This window comes from Theileria parva, chromosome 2 (assembly GCF_000165365.1).
Source record: "Theileria parva strain Muguga chromosome 2, complete sequence, whole genome shotgun sequence".
Taxonomy (NCBI): Eukaryota; Apicomplexa; class Aconoidasida; order Piroplasmida; family Theileriidae; genus Theileria; species Theileria parva.
The window spans coordinates 1,151,705-1,174,470 of record NC_007345.1 but is presented as its reverse complement, the minus strand read 5'-3'; the positions used below and the strand labels follow the sequence as shown (position 1 = coordinate 1,174,470).

General features: G+C 36.9%; 7 protein-coding genes across 7 annotated transcripts; 3 read left to right on the top strand and 4 right to left on the bottom strand.

The window, feature by feature from the left end:
• Positions 1–223: 223 nt before the first annotated feature.
• Positions 224–3,990, bottom strand: TpMuguga_02g00579 (uncharacterized protein). Its single transcript, XM_061305411.1, has 2 exons — positions 927–3,990; positions 224–472 (listed from the first exon to the last, which is right to left on the bottom strand). Exons 1-2 carry the CDS (start codon positions 3,871–3,873, stop codon positions 279–281), a joined length of 3,141 nt encoding a protein of 1,046 aa, XP_061161379.1. The 5' UTR covers positions 3,874–3,990; the 3' UTR covers positions 224–278.
• A 286-nt stretch (positions 3,991–4,276) lies between these two features.
• On the bottom strand, positions 4,277–5,713 carry TpMuguga_02g00578 (uncharacterized protein). The gene has a single exon (XM_760051.2). It carries the CDS (start codon positions 5,681–5,683, stop codon positions 4,379–4,381), a length of 1,305 nt encoding a protein of 434 aa, XP_765144.1. The 5' UTR covers positions 5,684–5,713; the 3' UTR covers positions 4,277–4,378.
• A 1,139-nt stretch (positions 5,714–6,852) lies between these two features.
• Positions 6,853–14,085, bottom strand: PFP-BETA2 (Phosphofructokinase family protein). The gene is made up of 5 exons (XM_061305410.1): positions 13,526–14,085; positions 12,731–12,943; positions 9,908–12,454; positions 9,107–9,349; positions 6,853–8,761 (listed from the first exon to the last, which is right to left on the bottom strand). The coding sequence occupies exons 1-5, from the start codon at positions 13,548–13,550 to the stop codon at positions 6,870–6,872; spliced, it is 4,920 nt and encodes a 1,639-aa protein (XP_061161378.1). The 5' UTR covers positions 13,551–14,085; the 3' UTR covers positions 6,853–6,869.
• A 70-nt stretch (positions 14,086–14,155) lies between these two features.
• Positions 14,156–15,080, top strand: GUK1 (guanylate kinase). Its single transcript, XM_760049.2, has one exon. It carries the CDS (start codon positions 14,486–14,488, stop codon positions 15,065–15,067), a length of 582 nt encoding a protein of 193 aa, XP_765142.1. The 5' UTR covers positions 14,156–14,485; the 3' UTR covers positions 15,068–15,080.
• An 846-nt stretch (positions 15,081–15,926) lies between these two features.
• Positions 15,927–16,820, bottom strand: TpMuguga_02g00575 (uncharacterized protein). The gene is made up of 3 exons (XM_760048.2): positions 16,464–16,820; positions 16,102–16,303; positions 15,928–16,017 (listed from the first exon to the last, which is right to left on the bottom strand). Exons 1-3 carry the CDS (start codon positions 16,745–16,747, stop codon positions 15,964–15,966), a joined length of 540 nt encoding a protein of 179 aa, XP_765141.1. The 5' UTR covers positions 16,748–16,820; the 3' UTR covers positions 15,928–15,963.
• On the top strand, positions 16,622–18,896 carry TpMuguga_02g00574 (uncharacterized protein). Its single transcript, XM_760047.2, has 7 exons — positions 16,622–17,216; positions 17,399–17,446; positions 17,702–17,842; positions 17,880–17,941; positions 18,068–18,139; positions 18,169–18,244; positions 18,489–18,896. The coding sequence occupies exons 1-7, from the start codon at positions 17,156–17,158 to the stop codon at positions 18,845–18,847; spliced, it is 819 nt and encodes a 272-aa protein (XP_765140.1). The 5' UTR covers positions 16,622–17,155; the 3' UTR covers positions 18,848–18,896.
• Positions 18,897–18,912: 16 nt separating this feature from the next.
• TpMuguga_02g02100 (Exportin 1-like family protein) lies at positions 18,913–22,454 on the top strand. Its single transcript, XM_061305523.1, has 5 exons — positions 18,913–19,143; positions 19,261–19,345; positions 19,438–19,559; positions 19,630–19,898; positions 20,167–22,454. Exons 1-5 carry the CDS (start codon positions 19,079–19,081, stop codon positions 22,425–22,427), a joined length of 2,802 nt encoding a protein of 933 aa, XP_061162152.1. The 5' UTR covers positions 18,913–19,078; the 3' UTR covers positions 22,428–22,454.
• The last annotated feature ends 312 nt before the right edge of the window (positions 22,455–22,766 follow it).

The window sequence follows — 22,766 nt, the reverse complement described above, 5'->3', positions numbered from 1 at the left end:
TTTCAACAGTATTAAACGTCTAACTCACCTAATACTATTCAACATTACTGAGTAATTATTCTGCAAGTGCTAGTTCTAGGACACCTGCAAAATCTTGCCAACTACTTTACACATTTAGACCCGAAGTTTCTTCCAGAAAATCAACTCCGTAACACATTTTATATTATAAAAATTTTTATAGTATAAAGTTATTAGTATGTGGAAAAATGTGTAGTGTGTAGTCTAAATCCTTAAAATATATTAATACTACATCTTATTAGAGAATTGGGTAAAAAAATTTATTTGACTTTCTTGTGTTTGTTGACGGTGCCGATGCGTATGAAGGAGCTGAGCAGTGCGAGGTTGTAGATAACATTTTCCAAGGAGTAGGAAAAGCCCTTACCAATCCCGTACATACCAGAGTCCATTATAGAGTCCGGGATACCCAACATGTACATCTCCAAACTCGTAGGATACCCAATACGCACTCTTTCTACAAACAAATATAGTACCAAGCATAGGTATAGTACAGTATTATACTAGTAAAGAGTAAAGTTAAGTAGCTCCCTCTTCTCTAAGTAGCTCCCTCTAGGGGTATATAGTTAAGTAGCTCCCTCTTCTCTAAGTAGCTCCCTCTAGGGGTATATAGTTAAGTAGCTCCCTCTAGGGGTATATAGTTAAGTAGCTCCCTCTAGGGGTATATAGTTAATTAGCTCCCTCTAGGGGTATATAGTTAATTAGCTCCCTCTAGGGGTATATAGTTAATTAGCTCCCTCTAGGGGTATATAGTTAATTAGCTCCCTCTAGGGGTATATAGTTAATTAGCTCCCTCTAGGGGTATATAGTTAATTAGCTCCCTCTAGGGGTATATATTAAGTATATACTATAAATATTATAGTACTATAGTACAGTAATGGTACTAAATATTAACTATAGTAATTAGTTACTTGTTGTGATGAAGTTCTTGAGTACTGGTGTCGGCATATTCTCCAGTAATTCCTTCTCACACATCTCCTCCACCAACTCCCTCACTCTTTCATTCTCCAAATTTTCCTCACCACACTCACTACTATTACTATTGGTGAGTGAGTTAATGAGTGTTTGATTGGTTGGTGTGTGATTGGTGTGGAGATAATGTTCCTTGTGTAAATTACGATGTAACATCTCATGCCAGTTGTAATTATACATCACATCTGTACACAGTGAATCCAACCCTGTGCATACTGAATCCACTACTGATTTACTCTCAGTGTCTACAGAATCTACACTGTCCACCGGATCCAACTCCACACCCTCCAGTTCTGTACCACCACCAACATTGTTCACACTGTTCACACTATTAACACCATTAACACTATTCACACTATTAACACTATTCACATTGTTAACACTATTCACATTATTAACACTATTAGCATTGTTCACAGGGTTAGTATTGTGGAATCCGAAGAGTTTCCCGATGTGTAGGAAGTTGAGAGTTTTGAGATTGTTGGACTTGGATAAAAAGATGCCCCGGTGGTAAAATGACAACTTTATCAAATCCGTGTCCAGCGGTAGTCTACTCAATACATACGACACATTATCATCATAATACTCTCGGTCATCCACCGCCTCATTAATCTCCACTGAACTATCCGTAGTGTCCTGAGTATTACAGTCTGTTTGAGAGTTTGACGGGAGTAATCCAGATTTAAGTATGAAATTGTAGTGATTGACAAGTTTAGCGGACCGTTGCGATGTCAGCTTCGAGTGAAAACTGTTGAAAATCTCCTCAAAGAAATTGTTCAGTAACCTACCCCTACAAACACGCCTGTAATTCACCAAGTCCATTAATCCATACAACAACATCTTACCGTCACTATTCACACTATTCACACTACTAACACTATTAATAGTATTGGTACTATTGGTACTATTTACACTATTGGTAGTGTTGAGAATATTGTTCGTGTAGTTCATCTCGGAGGTGCCGTAGGCATAATTCGGCGTTTCAACCTCCGATTTCACCCTAAACTCTTCTTCCTCAGTGTCAACACTATCATCTGTGTGCACACTGTCATCTGTGTCCCCCTCCTCAACACTATGTATATGATTGGATTTTGGGAACTGAAAGGTATTAATTGTGTGACAGATGTTGGTGGGTAGAAGAGTGGGATTTGGCAGTGTTCTGCCATCGTGTAACGAGGCTTTGGGATATGTAGACCCAACACTGGTCAACGACTGAATTGACACTTTCTGTCCCCGTAACTCTGTAAGCCAATTTTTACTCAATTCTCCATTAGTGAACAGGTTAACAGTGTTATAAGTGTATCCTACAATTGGATACACTGTGGAGACCAGGTAACGTCTAATCTCATACATGCTCAGCAGCAATGTGGGATCTGAATTAGCTAACTTATCTTCGCAGTATTCACAGAACGTAGTTGCGATCCCGTGTAACAAGTTCCAGCCTGAGCAGACCGGGCAATTCCCAGTAATCTTCCTCTTGAGAGAAAAGAGCTTTTTTAACAGTAGTTGTAACTCCTGGTACAAACCCGTACTCTCCTCCATGTTCCCCCGCATTATCCGGGATATAAACGGCTCCCTAATCACCGCATTACAATCCAACTCAAATAAACCTGCATCACTATAGTAATAACTCGTATTCACCTCCATAAAGTTTATACTGTAACTTTTCACTCTCATTATTTCCACACTTTCCACCTTGTTGACACATTCCACAGGGTTTACAGATTCCACAGGGTTTACAGATTCCACAGGGTTTACAGATTCCATAGGGTTAACACTTTCTACAGTGTTAACACTGTCCATAGAGTTAGAGTGATTATGAGGAGGAAGATAGTAGTTACCGTAGATGGAGTTGGGATCGAAGTGTTCGGGGTTGTGTGTGTAATTCCCGGGTAAGACTTCAGGGTTACTCTTTCTGTAAAAGTCGTTTATCCCAATCATCACATCGTCAAGACTACTGTTACTACTCACAGTGTTCTGACTTATACTAATTGTTTCTACTCTGTCAACTTTACTCTGGACTTCTGACACTTCAGGAGTAACCTCAGGTTCCACGTCACAGCTCTGTAAACTATTGTCACAGTGATAAATAAGCTTAAAAAGTTCTAAGTAATGATCAAACGACGTGGTTGAGACCCAGTCGTTTAACTTTTCCTCGTCCATAAGACCAAACACTATGGACTCATCGGTGATTTCCACTTCCTTATTTATTATTATCGGGATCACAACGTTACTGTCAACCACATCTGAGTCTTCCAATTTTTCACCCTCTAGCTCTGGATCATCCGGTTCCATCTTATTATCATCAGCCGGTTCATCTTTGGTCACTGTTTCAGTATTTTCTACAGTGTCCACAGTATTAACTTTATTCTCTGAGCAAAAATCCGCCTCGGTGATCACAACGGGTTCGTTAGATTTAACGTTGGATTCATCCGATTCAGAGGATGATTCGGAGTCTCTGACATATCTCCGCTTGATCATTTGGTAAGTTTTCTGTTTCTCTGAGGTGCGTTTGATTCTCCGTTCAGCCTGTGGCTGTGTCAAGTTACTGTAAAACTTGTGCCACTTGTCTAGAAATTGGTAATCTAACGCTGTTAAATCGGGGATCTTTGGAAACACATACTGATGCACGCCGTAACAAAGTTCTAAATCTGTAGACTGGACTTCTGTAGGATCTAAGACTCGTACAGACTCACTCAGAGATTCCACAAACTTGTTACTGCACTGCTTAGTTAATTTGTACACAGGCTCGTGGTGGAGCTCATGCTCCCGTAACATCTGATTGTAAAGCGCACGCAGCCTTGAACGGTACTCCACACCCCGAGACTCATACTTCGATTCCGAAACCAATATCTCATACAACATCGATAACCCAGAAGATGACATTTTTTACAGAATTATCCCGTTTTAACGTTTTGCAAAGTTAATTATTTGATAGATTAATAATTTTACACATTAATTGTTTGATAGAGTAATAATTTTAAAGTGTTAATAATTTTAAAGTGTTAACGGTTTGGTGGAATTGATATTAGGTGTGATGTGGTTAGAATTTGGGAAAAGATAAATTAACTTAATTTTTGTTAAAAGTTAGGACAATAATATTTTTTTACACATTTTTTAATATTTCTGGTTAAATTTAATTTTTAAGTTTATTCCAGTGGTAAAATCGGTTTTTGTTTTTTTTCTCAAATATATATATTATCGCCTTCCACAAATATTGCTATTTATACTATATTATATATGTATTATATAGTAAAATTAAATTTTCTTTAAATTCTTTAAAAATGGCTAAATTTCATTAAAATTTGAAAAATTAAAATTTCACAAAATGATTTGAAAAATTCTCAAAAATTATAAAATTTTGTAAATCTTTAAAATCTTGAAATTTTGGTTAATATTGAATGACTTGGCTCAGGGCCTTGATAACTTCGTCGTTAGTGAGATAACTTACGCTTTTATCTTCACTGCCATCTTCGCTTCCTGATATACTCAAATATTGATCTTCAGACACACAATTTTTATCACCGTCACTCCCATCCGTAGCGTTTACACTGTTAATACTCGTGATCCCACTGCCTGTAGAGTTCAGACTGTTAATACTTGTAATCCCATTGTCTCTAGAGTTTAGACTGTTAATACTCGTAATCCCACTGCTAGTAGAGTTTACACTGTTAATACTTGTGATCCCACTATCCTTAGAGTTTACACTGTTGGTAATTGAAATCCCACTACTGGCCGTTTTAAAGGTGAATTCTGAGAACGATTTGCTTGGGAAAAGATGATAATTCACGGCGTTGATTGGGATCTTGATCATTGCTTTGTTGGTGTCAATTGGTATCTTATTGCCATTACAGAGTAATAGAAAGAACTCATTAGTTAGTAAATTGTATGTTAAGCATTTGGGCTTTGAGAGGTCTAAGATCTGGTCAAATTCAGGCTCAAATTTGAACAGGAGTGAGTACTCCAAATTCGTTAAATCAGTTTCGTAATCGATTTTAACATTCTTAAACTTCTTAAATCCGCTGTTAATATTGAAAATTAACATGAAATTTGATAAGTTTAACATCTCCGCTGTGATGTTTTTCCAGCCATTGTCATAGTGAAATAGCAAGTAATTATAATTAGTCAAGAGTATTGCCATGTATTTTTCATGATCTAAGACGCAAACTGAGACGAATTTTCCACTTTCTGAGTAACTTTTCGAGTTCCAAATTAGCTCTCCGGATTCGTAGATTCTCTTGAACAAATACACAGAATTCGTTTTATAATTTATAAACTTCATACTGCCAACGGTATTAATGTTAATTGTGTACTTTTGATACACTCCTGAGTTCTCTAGATCAGTTTTGATGGTAAGGCTGATTTTATTCTTGGCTATGTAATTGTTTTCAAATTTACTTAAATGTTTAATATCTCCGTTAAGGAAACACAGAGTGATACTGTGAATATTATTATTCTTAGTGTAAATATGTACTTGGCCTATGTAATCTTCCTCATTGTCAGTTTGCCACAGCACGCGATTCGCAATTAATACCTTATTACAGGCAAAGAAATCATTTCTAGAGTAATATCCACCGTCGTCCTTCTCATGATATGTAAAGTATTTATTAGAACTTTTACAAGTTACTTCTAACGCTACTGGATTTATCAAGTGAGAGTACTTCAAACAAGGATTCGGAAATCCATTATTCACCATTTTTAAAATTATATATTCAAGTCAATTATGAATTAATTAGTTATTATTAGTTGTTATTATTAGTTATTAGTTGTAGAATATTGTTTTGGATCTAGGAAATAGGATGGTATTAGGTGGGATCTAGATCCAATATCTAGATCTTCCTCATCTACATTACTATAAATAGCATTAAGTATATATAAATATAATACTATATATACCCTAACTATATACTTATAGTACTATACATATAGTAGTATACATATGTATATATACTATAGTATAGTAATAATAGTATATATATTATATACTGTATGAGATTAAGTAGTTTTAGAATAATATTTGATGATAATTTCCTTTTCTCCGGTTTCGGTATCTAGAATGTATGCAACTTTGTGTGGACTGTTTGGTTTATTATTATGAAGTGTGTGTCCACTAGCTATAATTTCATCACGTTTTTCATCTTCACCAATTAAGGTTATGATTCTTTTTCCATCTCTGATTATTCGTTCAGTTCTGAATTTCTCTAGTGGTCTTCCCGGTTTTACCCAGTCATTCAAATACCCATTCATGTCCAACTTGATAATACCTTTTCCCCTAAGGAATAAGCACATGGTGTTTCTCTTGAGGTTGAAAAGGAGTTCTAATGGACTTGCACGTACTTTTGAGGCGTAGTAGTTCCAAATCAACTTGTCTCCCAGCTTAATGTGCAGACAAATGATATTCAGGAATATCCTAAACAGGAAACCAGATAACTTTGTTGCACACTGGGAGACTTTGGTTAAATTGAGATCATAGTCGTAGAATTCAAGTTGGTCAACGTTATGTCTCGTGTGTGTTATGTCGTCCCAGCCGGAGTCAGGTGTAGATTTCTGGTATAGCACAGGTTTACCGTTTATTAACTCAGTTTTGTACTTCAAATCTTCGTTTGTCATGGTTACACACACAGTTTAAGATTATATGAAGTGTTAGTGTGTTAGCACAAGTTGGCAAAGGGGTGCACAGGGAGTTGGTAGGGCCAGGACATTCTTACCAAAACATACAAAATTTGCAATTTAGGGGTTAATTAAGCTGTAAATCAGCTGTAAATACGCTTAGTATACCTATATTATACCTAAAATTACTATACCTAAACCCTTAAACCCAGACGCCAAACCCTTACCATACTAATATATATACTATAATATATATAATACTATGTATGATATTAGAGAAGTTTGAAATCTTGTGAGAGTGAGATGAGTTGGTTTTTGTCTTGTGTGATTTTGATGAGTCCCCAGAGTTGTATGAATGCGTGGTGTAGGTACTCTTCGGAGACTCCGAATTTGCAGATATTCTTGATAATTTCAGTGAACCTCTCCACTGATGTGATCATGTGATAGTACTGTGAGTGTTCAATGATTAGCATGATGTTCTGTGTGCCGACAAACGAGTTAAACTGTATCGGCCCTGGGTTATTGAATAAATCTTCCACTAACCACTTTTTACGTGCGGATTTGAGTTTTTTAAAGGGTTTCCCGTTGAGGCTGACGTTGTTTGGCGGGATGATTGGCATTTCAGACTTCGGGTTAATCAGAAGTTTGAATGAGTCTGGCGCGATTTTCATCATGCAAGTGAATGGAGTTGCAAACAACTTCCAGTCCTTAACTGCACCGCAAACTGCTCTTATTGAGCAGCAGAAACCGCTTAACTTACTCTCGACACAAATTGCTGCTAAGTGGCCATAACTATACGCCAGAGAACAGTCAAATTCTGACGGTATAGCGCAGCGGCCTTGGTAACCAAAATAATGCGTCACAGCAGCGTAGTTGCCATTGTATTCGCCCTTTTTCTTACGGATTGACAGTTCCTCCTTTACCATACGGGCCAACATCACTTCAATTTCCAAGTTCTCCAGGCCCAAGTCTGAGAAGTCCATGTTCAATATTTCCTTCCTTATGTACTCCGGGAAACTACTAAACAACGCCAAACTCCACGGAGTTATCATTTTTACATATTCTTCCTCCGTGTCGGTGCTAGGTCCCACCACCACATCTTTCGCACTCACATCAGCAGTGTTGACTTTTAAAGTCTCATCTTTCGCAGTCTCATCTCTGGCTGTTACATTCACATCTTTTACTGTTACATTAGCAGTGTTGACTGTTGTACTCACACTTTTGGATGTTACATTCGGAGTGTTGTTGGTGTTAACGGGGTTGGTGGAGTAGACGTTGTATGACATGAGTTGTTGTATGGCGTGTTTGCGTTGGTTCTTTTGGTTGGCTTTGGTGAGTGCAGTGCCGATTTCCTGTAGCATATTCTTGGTGCTTGGTAGGTGCAGCACTAAGTGGTCTGGGATCAGCACTGTGCCGAAGTTTTTGCCCAGTTTACTCCTCTTGACAATGGCGTTGGCAATTTCGTCCACAATGTCAAACAGACTCTTATCCGAATTTCTATACTCCTCTGCAATGATTACGACGTTGGGGTGTGTCTGGAGCGCACACTCGAGCACGTCTACGGACGGGAACCTGCCCAGAATCTTTACGAAATGCCAGTACTTTGGCATGGAAATGGCGTCGGTCAGGACATTCCCAACTAAAGAAGCGTAGATCCTTGTGTTTGTGTCAAATCCTACGCAGGCTTCTATGAGATCACCGCCTAGGGAATTCCCGCCGGCCACCGGGACGCCAATTACGCAAGTTTTACTACTCCTCGACATGAAATATTCAGTCACAAACGAGGCCTGGGTCATGCTCATCTCGTCGCCCAGGAATACTAAGCCGTCCAAATCCAGCGCTGTGCAAGTTTTGTAGGCGGATTCAAGTCTGTCCTGTTTCCACAGGAATGAACGTTTAGACCTCAGAACCAACTCTAGTCCGCCCTGGTTTCTAAAACACTCGAAGTCTGACTCTTTTAACTCAATGTATGAATTCTGCAGTAAACCCTTGATGCCGTGAAATGCTAAGCATTTGCCGCCCATCTTGGAGACTCTGGTGAAAATGCCCCAAAACACATTTAGTACGCCGGGCGCCTGTTTACCCACAGGAACCACACCAACCCGAAGGGAACCAGATTTCAAACTCTCAGACGATACTGATCCAATCTCACGCCTTCCCATTCCTAAACATTTAGAGTAAAGATTAAGGTGTAAAATAAGGTAGAATTTAAGGTATTTAGGGGTGATTTAGGGGTAAAATTAAGGCTAAATAAGCGTAAAATACAGCTAAAATAAGGCTAAATAAGGCTAAAAATAGCTTAAATAGCCTCTAAAATATGCTTAAAATATGTAAAATTAACCCTAAAATAGGCCAAAATAAAGGTAATTAAGGGGTAAAAATAACACTAATCAAGGCTAAAATAAAGCTAAAATAGCCCTAAAATAAAGCTAAAATAGGGGTAAAATAAGGCTAAAATAAGTGTAAAATAAAGCTAATTAAGAGTAAAAAGAGGGAAAAGGGGTGTTACCGGTTGGAATGGTGTTGGGAACGAGTTCGTATTGGTTGAAGTGGTTGAGTTTGTGTTGGTATGGGTAGTAGAGCATGATTTGGTTTTTGATGTACTGGTCGAATTCGACGTGTTGTTTGAAGGGGACGAGCCTGGACTTAACGTCAGAGCACACGATCGGGATGTCCGGGATCACCTCCAGCCTCCTCAACTCCAACTCACTCATAAAACTCTTGTCCTTACGCCTCAAGCCCACATAGTCACCTAAACACATATTTATCCCATTTATAACATTATTATACTATGCATTACAGAATAATACTATGTATTACAGATTAATAAGTATTAAGGGTTATAGGGTGATTCTAGTAAGGGTATAAGGAGTAACTGGGAAGAAAATAATACTAAGAGTAAATGTGTAAGGGATAAATAAGAGCTTCTGGAGGGGATAATTAGGGAAATAGTAAGTAAATAAAGTTGGAGTGGGTAATTAAGAGATGTGTGAGCAAGCTCCGTTACGGAGAAAGGTCCGCAGGAAAACTTAAATAGTTAAATAACCAAATAACTAAATAGTTAACCGTGGAACTAAGTCCTCAGGTAAAAAGGGACCCCAAGAGGGAGCTAATTTAGTATATACCCCTAAGGGGAGCTACTTAACTATATAGGGGAGAGGGAGAGGGAGCTAAGTAGTAAATAAGTGAGTAAGTAAACTAAGTCCTGAGGGTAAAAAGAGAGCCATCGGGGTGGCTATCTGTAGAAAAAACTAAGTAATAAATAACTCTGTAGCTACATAACTAGGTGAGTACAAGCCCCGTAACGTACCATTGAAGGGATAATCTCCGACTAATTCCTTCATCGTGGGAATCAACAGTGTAAAGCACCGCCGCTCATTAATCTCTTCCTCATCAACATAGTCATTTGACGTCGCACCGCTACAACTACTCACGTCGTCTCTCTCACCAAATCCACTACCAAATCCACTGCCAAATCTCTCACCAAATCCACTACCATATCCACTACCAAATCTCTCACCAAATCTCTCTCCATATCCACTACCAAATCTGTTCGTAGATCTATTTGTAAATCTGTTACCAAATCCATTAGAATATCCACTGGTAAATCCGTTAGAATATCCATTGGTAAACCCATTGGTGAGGCCATTGGTGTTATCACTGGCGAAGCTGTTGCTGTTACCGTTTTCGTTGTTTCTGTCATGTTCGTAGGTGTTGAGGTAGAGTGAGAGGTCGGAGTTGGAGAGATGACTTGAGGTCGTGAGCTGTATCGGCCCCGGGCTACGGTACAAATCCTCAAACTTCCAAATGTCCCGCACCTTCTCAAACGTCTTAAATAACTCACCGTCCAAATCCAACAACGTTTTCTTTATACTACATCTATACCTACGGTGTGGATCTACGCAGTTATCCACACCACTATTTACACTATTCCCCTTATTTACTGCGTTACCATTGTTACTATTAGTAGTATTACTATTGGCAGTGTTACTATTAGTAGTATTAGTATTGGCACTGGAAACTACGTTCCCAGTGTGTGTGAGTTCTACGAGTGTGGTGAGGTGTGAGAATGGAATTCCGAGTGGTATCCAGTCTTCGATATCATTTTTGAGATCTCTGATTGCGGCCATGTATCCGTTTTTCTTCTGGGCCACGAGTACTGACGCGGTGTATCCCAGTGAATAACAGTATGACGAGTCAAATTCCGAGGGTATGGCACACCTTCCCTCGTAGCCAAAATAATGTGTCATGATAATAATCTGAAGCAGGTGGTCGAGTTTTCTACTGTGAATCCGGGCCTCCACGAGCATACTCAGGAGACTCTCTGTGGCTATTTTCGCAACTAAAATTGAACCACTCGACTCTATGTCACTCAGCAACTGCTCCTGGATATTCACCGGCAAGAAGTTCCACGTCTCCTTACTCCTGTTCAACCTTCCAACATCAAACATACGCACACTTCTGTCCTCTCCTTCCACATTTTCCACACTATTTACATTGTCAACACTATCAGTACGGTGTAGAACGATGTTGTTTAGTTCTTCGACGAGAACTTTGAAGTCTGGTATGAACTCTACGAGACCTTCTGGAATAAGTATGACACCGAATGTTTTACCCATTTCATACCTTTTCTGCATGAGGTCGACAATGTCATCTACGATTTGCTGGAGTGAAATATTCTTCTGACTAACTTCTTCACTTATGAGTAGCATGTTGGGGTGTGTCTGGAGTGCGCATTCGAGTGCCAGGTGTGACGCGCTCCTGCCCATTATGCGGACAAAATGATAATTAAACTGAGTAGAAGCGGCGTCAGTGCATAAGTTACCAATTAACTCTGAGTAAGTCCTAGCAGCAGTGTCAAACCCAAACGTTAACTCAATGTTGTAAGATCTTATGTCACCGTCCACAGTCTTGGGAACACCAACCACTACACATCTTTTCTCCTTTTCAACTGGTTCACTACTGTGTTTGGACTTGTCAAGGGTTTCATAGTGTTGCGCGAGGTAGTTGGCGATGTTTGCTGCGTTGGAGTTGGAGCCGTCACCGCCTACGATTATTAACCCGTCAAGCTCAAGCTCCGTTACGGTTTTTAACACCATCTCAAACTCTTGTTTTGTTGATATCATCCCACGGCCACTCATTAACATGTTAAAACCGCCCAGGTTTCGGTACTGGTCCATCTGGTCCTCAGTGATTATTTGGTACCTTTTGTATTTCAGACCGTCTAAACCACCCATGAATCCAATAAGCTGAGATTCAGGATTCCTGTGCTTCAGGTAATCAAAAACACCAGCAATCACATTGTGACCACCCGGTGCAGGACCGCCACTCAAGATCAAACCGATCCTCAATGGACCACTGTAAACTCTGCCCACTCTGTCAACACGTGTGGCAGTGGCACTGGGTTTTTCAAATGTGGCACTGGGTTTTTCAAGAGTGGCACTGGGTTTGTCGGATTTTTCAAGTTGAGATTTCAGAGGGGTAAAGTTTGGTGGCACAGGACTTGAACTTAAATCTGTCAGACTCGAATGTGACGACTTTGTGATTGAGTTATTTGATTTAATTAAGTTATTCGATTTGTTAGAGTGATTGGATTTGATTGAATAATTCGACTTGAGAGAGTGTGACTGAGTGTATAAGAGTTGTGGTTCGATTTTGACGAGTTTGTGGTTGCAGATGTGTGGTAGGAATTTGGAGACTTGGGGGAGCATTGAGAGGTCTTCTCCGGAGTCGTCAAACTCTGTTAACACATGGTGAATACTCTGGAGGACACTGGGTAACTTCACACGCCTGGCCATCTGTAACTCCTCATACACACTCTTCGCAGAGTACATACTATTCACTCGCTTCAAAGGGTCTAAACAATTATCAATATTATGAAGTAATAAGTTAAGATAGTGGAGTGGAGTATACATATCTAATGTGAATAGCCAAGTCAAGCGGGGACTGGCCCGGATAGTAGTGAGGCGGGGGACCGCCAAAGGGAGCTAATAATATAAACTAATACTACAATAACTGAGTAACTAGGGAGTCTGGATGACAAAGAGAGAGCCATCGGGGTGGCTATCTGTAGAAATAACTCTGTAGGAATAACTCTAGAAATAACTAAGTGGGTACAAGCCCCGTAACGGACCTGTGGCGTTGAGAGCTTTTTTGAATTTGGTCTTGGGATCGAAGGTTAAGGTTTTCTTATCGAAGGAAGTGAAGAATTGTTTATCCCTGGAAGGCTTCTTCTCAAAGGAATAATTCGAAGCATTCTCAGGGTCAATGGACCTCGAACCCTCACGACCAGATAACAAATAAGCATCGTCCGGAGTATACAACATAAACGACTTACTAAACGAACCTACAAACAAATATACAAAGTTTTTTAACACCAATTTTGACACAGTTAAGACTATTTTAAGGCGTAAAATAAGGATTTTAAGAAGTAATTTAAGACTATTTAAGAGGTAAAATAAGGATTTTAAGAAGTAATTTAAGACTATTTAAGAGGTAAAATAACACTAATTAAGCGTAAAATAAGACCAAAATAACACTAAAATAAGTGTAAAATTAGCCCTAAAATAGTACTAAATTACCTCTAAATTACCCCTAAAATAGTACTAAAATAAGCTTAAAATGACTAAATTAGCTCTAAATTAAGACTAATTAAGCGTAAAATAAGGGTAAAATACAGCTAAAATAAGGGTAATTAAGGGTAAAATACAGCTAAAATAAGGGTAATTAAGGGTAAAATACAGCTAAAATAAGGGTAATTAAGGGTAAAATACAGCTAAAATAAGGGTAATTAAGGGTAAAATACAGCTAAAATAAGGGTAATTAAGGGTAAAATACAGCTAAAATAAGGGTAATTAAGGGTAAAATACAGCTAAAATAAGGGTAAAAATAAAGCTATTTAAGGGGTAACTAAGGGGTTGGAACGTACGAGATTCTCTTTTATCGTTGTACATTTTGGGTGGGATTGTTGAAGAATCTGCGAGATTTGGGCAATTTTAATATGTTACAGGAAAATGAACAAATTTAACCAATTCAGGGACAAAATTTTATCTCTCATAAATTTCAATTATGAAAAATAAAATTTTTCACCAAACAATTTTTCAACAATTAAACGATTTTCAAGAATTAAAGAAATTTTCAAGAATTAAAGAAATTTTCAAGATTTAAACAAGTTTACGAAATAAAAGAAATTTTCAATAATTGAACAAATTTGCAATAATTGAACAAATTTACGGAAATAAAAGAAATTAGCAAAGATAAAAAAAATTGTAAAGATAAAAAAAATTGTAAAGATAAAAAAAATTGTAAAGATAGAAAAAATTTGTGAGAATGAAGGGGAGATGAGTGATGAGAATTGAATTTTGAGATCTGGAAATGTTGAGATATTTTACAGAGATTCCGAGGTTAGTCTTCCAATTAAATATTTCGGCGGATTTATCCGAAATTACAACATAAATTCTAATCAGACAAGTAAACAAGAAGACAACAGTTTAAAACAATTTTAGTAAATTTATGTCTTGAAGAATCGTCAGGCTGTATGGGAACACTCGAGCAAATTTATCAGTTCACTGTTTTCGCCCAAATTTACCCCTTTTGTACTTTAATTTATTATTTTTAATGTTTTATATTAATTTTTTCTCAAATTTAACGAAATTTTTATTTTCCGAATTGTTTCCAAATTACGCCCCTTTACCCCTAATTTTAACCCTTTAGCCCTAATTTTATCCCTTTTATACACTAATTTACCTCGTAATATTAGTGTTAAAGTTAATATTTTTACTATATAAATTTCAGTTTTTACACATAGTCCACAATATCACCCCTGTCAACAGTAATAATTGTGTATTCACTGTCAATAGTGTTTTAAGAGTGTCGGTGGTGTTGTCGGATGTCGGAGGATTTACCGATTTTGGTGATTGTGGGCCCTTCTGGTTCTGGTAAGACAACGTTGAATGCGAGGTTAATTGAGGATTACCCCCAGGTATTTGAGAACTCAATTAGTTATACAAGCCGTGCAATGCGTCCGAATGAGCGTGACGGGGTGCATTATAACTTTGTGTCTAAGGAGGAATTTGATCAAATGTACGTCGACGGCGAGTTTGTGGAGTTTACAACTTTCGTGGGATTTCAGTATGGAACAGCCCGATCAGAGCTGGAACGGATACAAAAACTAGGCAAAGTCCCGGTACTGGAAATTGATATTAAAGGCTACAAACAACTGTTAGATGCAAATTTGAGGTTAAAGGGCGTGTTTATTGAGCCACCAGGACTTGAAATCTTAAGGGAAAGGTTAATTAAAAGAGGTTGCAACACTGAGGAATCGATAAATAAAAGAGTTGAAAGAGCTAATCAGGAACTTGAAGAGTCAAGGGATTGCTACTTCGATGCCAGACTACCAAACGAAGATCTGGACGTTGCATACAAGGAATTTGTTAATGTCCTCTCACAGTGGTATCACATCAAACCATAATTTTTACACCCATTTTACATTCACACCCATTATTTAGTTTTTATGTGTTTATTTAGTTGTTATTGTGGTTTTAAGTTGTTTATTTAGTCTTAATTTAGAGTTTTAAAGGCGTTAGTTTAGTCATAATTTGCTGCTTATAGAGGTTAATTTAGTCGTTGTTTAGAGTTTATTTAGAGTTTTAAGTTGTTTATTTAGTTGTTATTGTGTGTTTTAAGTTGTTAATTTAGTCATTGTTTAGTGTTTAAAGGGGTTGGTTTGGTGTTTTAAGATCGCAAGATATAGACCCAGACACTTAATATTATACCTGTAGTACTATACTTAGTACTAGTGTATAGTATAGTATTACTACTATTATACTTAGTATATTACTATACTGTTACTATATATACATTAAATACGTGAATCACATATAATACTCTTAACTACTGTACTATACTACTAATACCCTTAATACTATTACTGTACTATAATACTACTTAACTATATTGCTACACTACTAAACCCTCAAACCCAGACACCAAACCCTTACTATACTCTTTACTATATACCTAAGAATACTATACTATACTACTAAATATATATAATATACCTAATAACTATACTATATATAATATACTATTACTATACTCTTAAACCCAGACACGTAATACTATACCTTATATACTAACTATACCTATAGTATTATACATGTGTATATACACTATAGTATACTACATAATACATAGTATATAATATTATTAACTATATATTGAACTATATTATTAACTATATCAAGTGTTTATTATGTCTCTTAACCCTCGAATTTACGGCATTTAGCACAGTATTACTATAGTACAAACTATAATATTAAGTAGCATGTAGTCTTGTTATTATATTAATTTGCTTGATCCAGTGTGTTAATTAGCTTGATCCAGTGTGTTAATTGGATTATACAGTGGATGTCCCGTGTTCTAAAACATTAATAACTCCTTAACCAACTAATAGTACGTAACTATGTAAATAAGTGATAAACCCTAGAATTATTGTGTGGATACCAATTGTATGTTTTGTTGTTCGATGAGGTCTTTGAGGAACGATGCGAATTTGTAGAGCAGTCCTACGGCAACTGCAGAGACTAAAATTGCGATTACTTTCTTTAATCCTTTATGCGTTTCCAGGGAATACTTCCTATGGTCCAAGTCACGCACTAGTATACTATTCACACCCAAATCCTCAAAACTACCAGAAAACACATATCTAACACCAATACATTGTGTTGTATAAGGTAATAATTGTTAATTGTGGATATATGAGGGTTAAAAAATGTGTAAACTCGTGACAACAAATGTTATATAAAGGTATATAATTATGTAATCTGTGTGATAATTTGGTATAACTGGGGAATTATGTGAGTTACGATTTACTGAAGATATGATCGATTCCAGGGCAGTTGAAAAGATCGTCGGAGGCTGAATTTTCATGTTTTTCATCATTTTTAGCTAAAATTTTACTTAATCTTCTAGAATAGAATTGGTTATTCTTATTCAAAAATTTCCCTCTAACTGAGGATTTAGAAGCCAGAATACCAGGGAATTCAGCACTGTGTAAGGGATAACGTGCAAAGCCAATAAACCCCAACCTTCTCAAAGATTCCACAAACACAACACTCTCCAATAAAATTATTACATAAATTATTCTCATAAAATTTTATCATCAAATTTTATCATAAAGTTGTTTACAATATTTTACACTTTAAATTGTAACACAAGTTGACACCACCCCTCCCTAGAATACTACTCCCCTGACAGTAAAATAATTATTTTGTATTGTTATGAGATTGGTGAGATTAATTAAAAGATTGAAGAGATTTGACGGTCGGAGTGGATTTTTTACGCTTGGCGTCCCGAGTTTGGCTGTGATGCTGAGTATCATAGTGACTGGCACATTTCTAATAGATAAACAGCTGGAATTAAAATATTTACGAGAGCAAAGTGTGACTAAAAGGGAACAAACACTCCAGGAGGAACATGAGGAAATGGTTAAAATGTTAACCAAAGTCATACCTACAGACGATTTAAACAACTCAATTCCCGTTCCACAGTTAGACTAATGCAACAATTTATTAACATTAAACTACACCAAATCACTCAGAATTCCGATGCGTTCACTGGTACACACATAGTTATTACTCATTGTAGTCATTACACACATAGTTATTACCCATAGTAATTATTGTTATGGTATTGAGAGTATTGAAATTTGGTGAAAAAAGTGAAATTTTTTGAAGTGGGATTAGCAGTGTGTATACTCTTGATAACAAATCATCAAACTCACTAAATAATATTTCCATAGGGGAAGTAATAAACTCTTATGATAACTGGAATCATAAACATGTCATCGGTACTCAATCACACATTCTTACACATTTTTACACATTTTTACACATTCTTACACATTCTTACACACTTTTACCCTTACTTTAGTTTTTTACACACTTACGTGTCTTATTTCGACACTAACGTGTCTTTTCTTACACATTTTTACACATTTTACACACTTACACACACTTTACACATTTCTACTATTATTTCACACTATTTATACTATTTACACACTATTTACCCTTACTTAACACAATTCATCTATTGTGTGTAGGACTGGTTGGTGTGGATAGTGTGGTGAAATCTGATGTGTTGGAATTACAGCCGATAAGCCAAGTGTCAATTTTACCTCCAGAACTTACACTCACCCCCAAAATTCTCAATAACCTCAAACCACTCACCACATCACTTTTATGTAACTATCATAGTTAATCATTACATTACTGGTTTAGGTGATTACTTATACCTAAAGACAAATGAACATGAAACAATCGTCATCGTCTCTCCCTCTTGGGTATCTCTACACTGGTTTACTCTGTCATAAGTTAACTATTACTCCACTAGTCTCATTAGTTATCTCCACTAGTCTCAAATTAACTTAGTAAACTAAATAATAGTGTGAATATTGTGAATATTGTAGGAGGATTCGATATGGTATGTGGAGTGGGTATTACTGAAAAACGCGCATGTGATTGTATACATACCAAAAACTGTACGAATAATTATTAAATTGTTGATTAGGACGAGAACTTTTTATCGAAATGGTCCCGACACCCGTTCTTCAAACACCAGTCATTCAAAAATAAATCACAACAAAGTAACGCCCACACTATTCACCACTATTTACTCAATTATATAAATCTTATTTTATCTAAAAATATTGATAAATTTCATAATTTTGGAAATAAATGCCAAAGTTGATCGGGTTACGAAAATAAATTTTCTCACCCCTCAATATCTGCTGCTTCAACCACTTATTTACCAAAAAATAATTAACAAAATTAAATAATTATCAAAAAGGTTGCAAAATAGATAAATAATGGGGTATAACAATTGTGTAGTAATGTTGAGGAGTTTGCGTTGTGAAGACTTGAGTAGTGATGTATTAAGGGTAACTGGCGGTTACGGCGCCAGTGGTATTCTAATCTTAAAAGACTCCGTTACAGCGTTTTCCACAGACCAAATGACGTTACACAGGCAAGTGTTACTATCCTGCGGAATCGGCGGGAGAATTGTCTGGTGTAGTCAGCTGGACCAAGTCGATCCTTGCGAGTGTGAATGTTTATTTTCCAAGGGAGTGTCGTTGTCATTTTTTAACCCCGACGCCGTTCTCAATACCGACGCGTTCCGAGGAATCATACAACACTCCATCATACTCTTCCTCAAACACACTCTCAACAACTCACTCTTCCTCTCATAATTTTGTTATATTATTATTTTATTATTATTATTATTTTATTATTTTATTATATTATTTTATTATATTATTTTATTATATTATTTTATTATTGTTAATAATTATTTTGAGGGGTTGGATGGGGAGGGAGAGGGAGATAAGTTAAAATTTAAAAATGTAGAAAATTTGTAAATTATAAAAAATGTAAATAATTATAAATTTTAAATAATTGTAAAAATGTGAATAATTGTAAAAATGTCAATAGTCGACGAAATTAATAATTTGTTATATTCCTCCAATACACATCTACAACATCTCGCGTATTCCAATCTCTACCCATTTATCCCTAAATACCACATTACTATAGTATTAATTACCCTTTAGTGTAGTATATAGCTATGGTATAAATTGCTGCTTGGTGTTTGATATGTTTGTAGGAATGAGAACTTGATGAAATGGCAGCGAAGTCAGGAAGCCTGGAACGAATCCCACTCCATTCTCACCTCAAACCTTCCAAACGACGTACTTTCTCACTATTTCTCACATTCTTACGTTGTTTACTATAGTTCTGTAGATTAGTTAACACCTGACTATAACCCTGTAGCGTGTTGTAGGTAAAGTTTATAGCTGGTCAGACGTTGCGGCTGAAGATACTGTACGATTTCTATCAGTTACCTCGTGAATCTCTCAGTAATATCTGCCAATCTCTTCTCTCACTACTACTTCAGCCTCTGCCGTACCTCACTTAGTTATATAATTTATGTAAACTAATTGATATAAACTGAGTAAACTGATGATTGGATTAGGAAAAACGTGTTGAATAGTGTGGTGTTGAGTGTGTGTGACATGAGTATTCAGATGATAGAGGAGTGGGAAACTCCGATAGTAACATTCGTGTCATATTATAAAAGTAATAAATTAACACTTGAAAATGTGTTACTCCTACTGCAACTGTTCCCCGAAGAGTCAAACAATAATCGCTTACTACTCACAAATGACATACAATCAAGACTTAACAACGCAATTAAAACACAATATCACACCGTACTACTCTTCCTCAATGAAGTTTATCAACGTAATTTTTACAGATTTTTAGTTATTTACTCCCACCTACCTAGTTACTTATTTACACAGCCCCAGATATTATCCATTTTGCAACCTTTTTGGTATTTATTTTATTTTTGGAATTATTTTTTGGTAAATAAGTGGTTACTGCAGCAAAAGTTAGGGGTGAGAAAATTTATTTTCGTAACCCGATCAATTCTGGCATTTTATTTTTAAAATCGTGAAATTTGTAATTAAATCTTGTTAAATTTGATCAATTCAATTAATTAATAATTTAGTGGTGGAAAAGGGTAAGTTAATTGTGGTTTGGTATAATTGGTACACGAATTGTGAAATTGACACAATAACAGAATTTGAACTATTATTACTGCAGCATTGTATTGAAATTATCCAAAATCCCAGCCTTAATACTCCAGAGCTATACGAACTTGCCATAGACTCTCTAATACACTTTCTACACACCAACACACACACACACACTAACACACAGAAGAACAAATTTGACACGATAAAAAAAACGTTAAAAAATGTGTTATACAACTTGGAACCCCAGCTGGTCACAGGATTTGAAAATGCGGACACATTTCTGTTTGATAATATTTCTCTTTTGCTGGTAAATGTGGTGGAGCCTGGGGATGAGTTGGTGGATTGGTTGGTGAAGTTTATTGAGGTTCCTTATTTGCTGCTGTATAAAGAGTTTCCCGGTTTTAACCCTTTTAAGTCAGATTACAGTAGGGAACACTGCAGACAAATTGTACTCGAAAATAAATCCAGTACCACACACTTTGATGATCAACTCTACCACATCTCCAAACGTGCCACACACTCCCTCATCGATTTATCCAACTATGAACTCAATATTGTGGATAAAATGGTCAGTAGTATTTTATTGTTAACAGTGCCACCGTATAATAGTACGGGGGACATCAATTTGTTGGTGGAGTTTTATGAGGAGTATGTGGACTTGGTGTTGGAATTGTATGACGTGATTTACCGCGTAATTGGCTTTACAAAGGCGTATCAGCTTGTAAATAACTTACTTTCAACACCAAACTACGGTAAAAATCTATTATTAATAATGTCGTCACTTTACTTATTACCCAGTGTCAGTATGGACCGTACCGTATGCAACGATGTTGTTAACTTGCTGCTTAAGATTCTGGAAAACAACTCAGACTCTGAACTCTTCCAACTCTTCAGAATTAATTCCATCTCCTTCTTCGCCAAAATCAGAAGATCAATCACCAGGGACTCCCTATTACCCATCATACAAATGATTAACCACATGTTAACTCAGTGTGTCGGTAGGTTTGGTGAAAGATTGGTGTTGGAAAGTGTCGGTAGTATTTATAAACTGTGTCAAACTCAGACGTTAAATTTGGAACTGTTCAATTTACTGCAGAGTACTATGAGCATCAGCAGCATTAGCAGCAATCTGAACAACACCGTAATGATCCTAGAAGCCATCTCCAGCACCACCAAAAACGCTACCAGCGACATGATCGTCCACGTGTATAATACACTTTTTAAGGGTTCTCTCAATACCTCATTGGACCCCTCTGATACAACCCAATTACTCAGTGGTTTGGTGGGATTTCTGCGTAATTTGGGTGACAGGGCTGATTTGCGTGTGATAACTGATCATACGCCTGTGTTGCTCAGATTACTGCATAAGTATCATTTGGACGAGGAAATGGTTGAGTTAATTTGCCGTTGTCTCAAGCACACGGCCAGGGTTTCCTCACACAGTTTTCTCCTACACGTTGGTGATTTAGTCAACCTTATCAACGCCATAGCTAATGTTAAACTTTTTAGCACATATTTATACGTGGTTCAGTGGCTATTTCTGCTAATTGGCACCAGTGACACCGTCGGCTGCGGTGACACCCTGGGCACTGTGGTACAGTTTTACGGCGTTTTGACAGTGCTGACACTGAAAAGGTTTAGTGAAGGAGTTGTGGACCAGCTCCTAGTGGAGGATTTTTACGGTCTCCAGGCCGAGTTTTTCCTCGAAACTGATCAGTTTCTAACTGATCTCAATACCGTCCAGCAGATCATCAAATTTAGCACTCAATTCTTATTTCTCAGGTGTAAAAATGTGTTTCAGTTTTGGTTCTCACTGCTGAGAGTTTCGAGGAATAATTTGAGACTCAGACCACTAGTGCTGCAACACGTGCAACAAGCCGTCAACAACTGTTTTGCACTCCTGACCAATAATCCATCACACACAATACTACACCACATCCAACAACTATTCAAATACATCACACAGTTTTACTCACACAACATTAATAGTATGAATATTGGGGATAGTATGAATATTGGGGATATTGTGGACAATGAGGATAATATGAGGAGTGCTGGACCAAGCACCGTAACGGAACTGATGAACACAGGATTGAATGAGTTACCGGGTGAGATAATATCGAATGAGAAGATGAGGAGGTATTTACTGGAAGGACTTGTAAATGACACAAAAGATACAACCAACCACCTACACAAACTACTCTCCAAACTCGCCATGAGATACAGACAATAATCAAACACCTTATTTTATACCACTCTACACATTATTTACTATACTATAGTAATAGTATATTAATAGTATGGTAATGGTAATAGTGTTGGTAGGAGGGGGTTTCGAACCGGTGAGCCTCCGGTGATATATCTTTGATATGCCCACTTAACCACCAGTGGACAATCACAACTCTTTTACACACTATTTACACATTTTTACACACTTTTACACACTTTTACACATTTACACATTTACACATTTACACACTTTTACACACTTACACACTTACACACTTTACACGCATTTTTACACATTTTACACATTTTTATACTAAAGTAATAGAATATTATACTGTTAATA

Excerpts from the sequence above, each read along its gene's own strand:
- GUK1 (XM_760049.2), top strand. The coding sequence starts at position 14,486 with ATGTCGGAGGATTTACCGATTTTGGTGATTGTGGGCCCTTCTGGTTCT.
- TpMuguga_02g02100 (XM_061305523.1), top strand. The coding sequence starts at position 19,079 with ATGTCAATAGTCGACGAAATTAATAATTTGTTATATTCCTCCAATACA. Across the intron at positions 19,144-19,260 it reads ACACATCTACAACATCTCGC|GAATGAGAACTTGATGAAAT; the intron begins GTATTCCAATCT and ends ATATGTTTGTAG. Across the intron at positions 19,899-20,166 it reads CCTCAATGAAGTTTATCAAC|TGGTGGAAAAGGGTAAGTTA; the intron begins GTAATTTTTACA and ends TTAATAATTTAG.
- TpMuguga_02g00575 (XM_760048.2), bottom strand. The coding sequence starts at position 16,747 with ATGAGAATAATTTATGTAATAATTTTATTGGAGAGTGTTGTGTTTGTG. Across the intron at positions 16,304-16,463 it reads GATCATATCTTCAGTAAATC|ATATGTGTTTTCTGGTAGTT; the intron begins GTAACTCACATA and ends TATTGGTGTTAG. Across the intron at positions 16,018-16,101 it reads AACAACAAAACATACAATTG|AACACGGGACATCCACTGTA; the intron begins GTATCCACACAA and ends TTAATGTTTTAG.
- TpMuguga_02g00578 (XM_760051.2), bottom strand. The coding sequence starts at position 5,683 with ATGGTGAATAATGGATTTCCGAATCCTTGTTTGAAGTACTCTCACTTG.
- PFP-BETA2 (XM_061305410.1), bottom strand. The coding sequence starts at position 13,550 with ATGTACAACGATAAAAGAGAATCTC. Across the intron at positions 12,455-12,730 it reads AAAAGCTCTCAACGCCACAG|ACCCTTTGAAGCGAGTGAAT; the intron begins GTCCGTTACGGG and ends ATAATTGTTTAG. Across the intron at positions 8,762-9,106 it reads TCCCAACACCATTCCAACCG|GAATGGGAAGGCGTGAGATT; the intron begins GTAACACCCCTT and ends CTAAATGTTTAG.
- TpMuguga_02g00574 (XM_760047.2), top strand. The coding sequence starts at position 17,156 with ATGCAACAATTTATTAACATTAAACTACACCAAATCACTCAGAATTCC. Across the intron at positions 17,217-17,398 it reads GAATTCCGATGCGTTCACTG|GGGAAGTAATAAACTCTTAT; the intron begins GTACACACATAG and ends ATATTTCCATAG. Across the intron at positions 17,447-17,701 it reads GAATCATAAACATGTCATCG|GACTGGTTGGTGTGGATAGT; the intron begins GTACTCAATCAC and ends TATTGTGTGTAG.
- TpMuguga_02g00579 (XM_061305411.1), bottom strand. The coding sequence starts at position 3,873 with ATGTCATCTTCTGGGTTATCGATGTTGTATGAGATATTGGTTTCGGAA. Across the intron at positions 473-926 it reads CAAGAACTTCATCACAACAA|AAAGAGTGCGTATTGGGTAT; the intron begins GTAACTAATTAC and ends ATTTGTTTGTAG.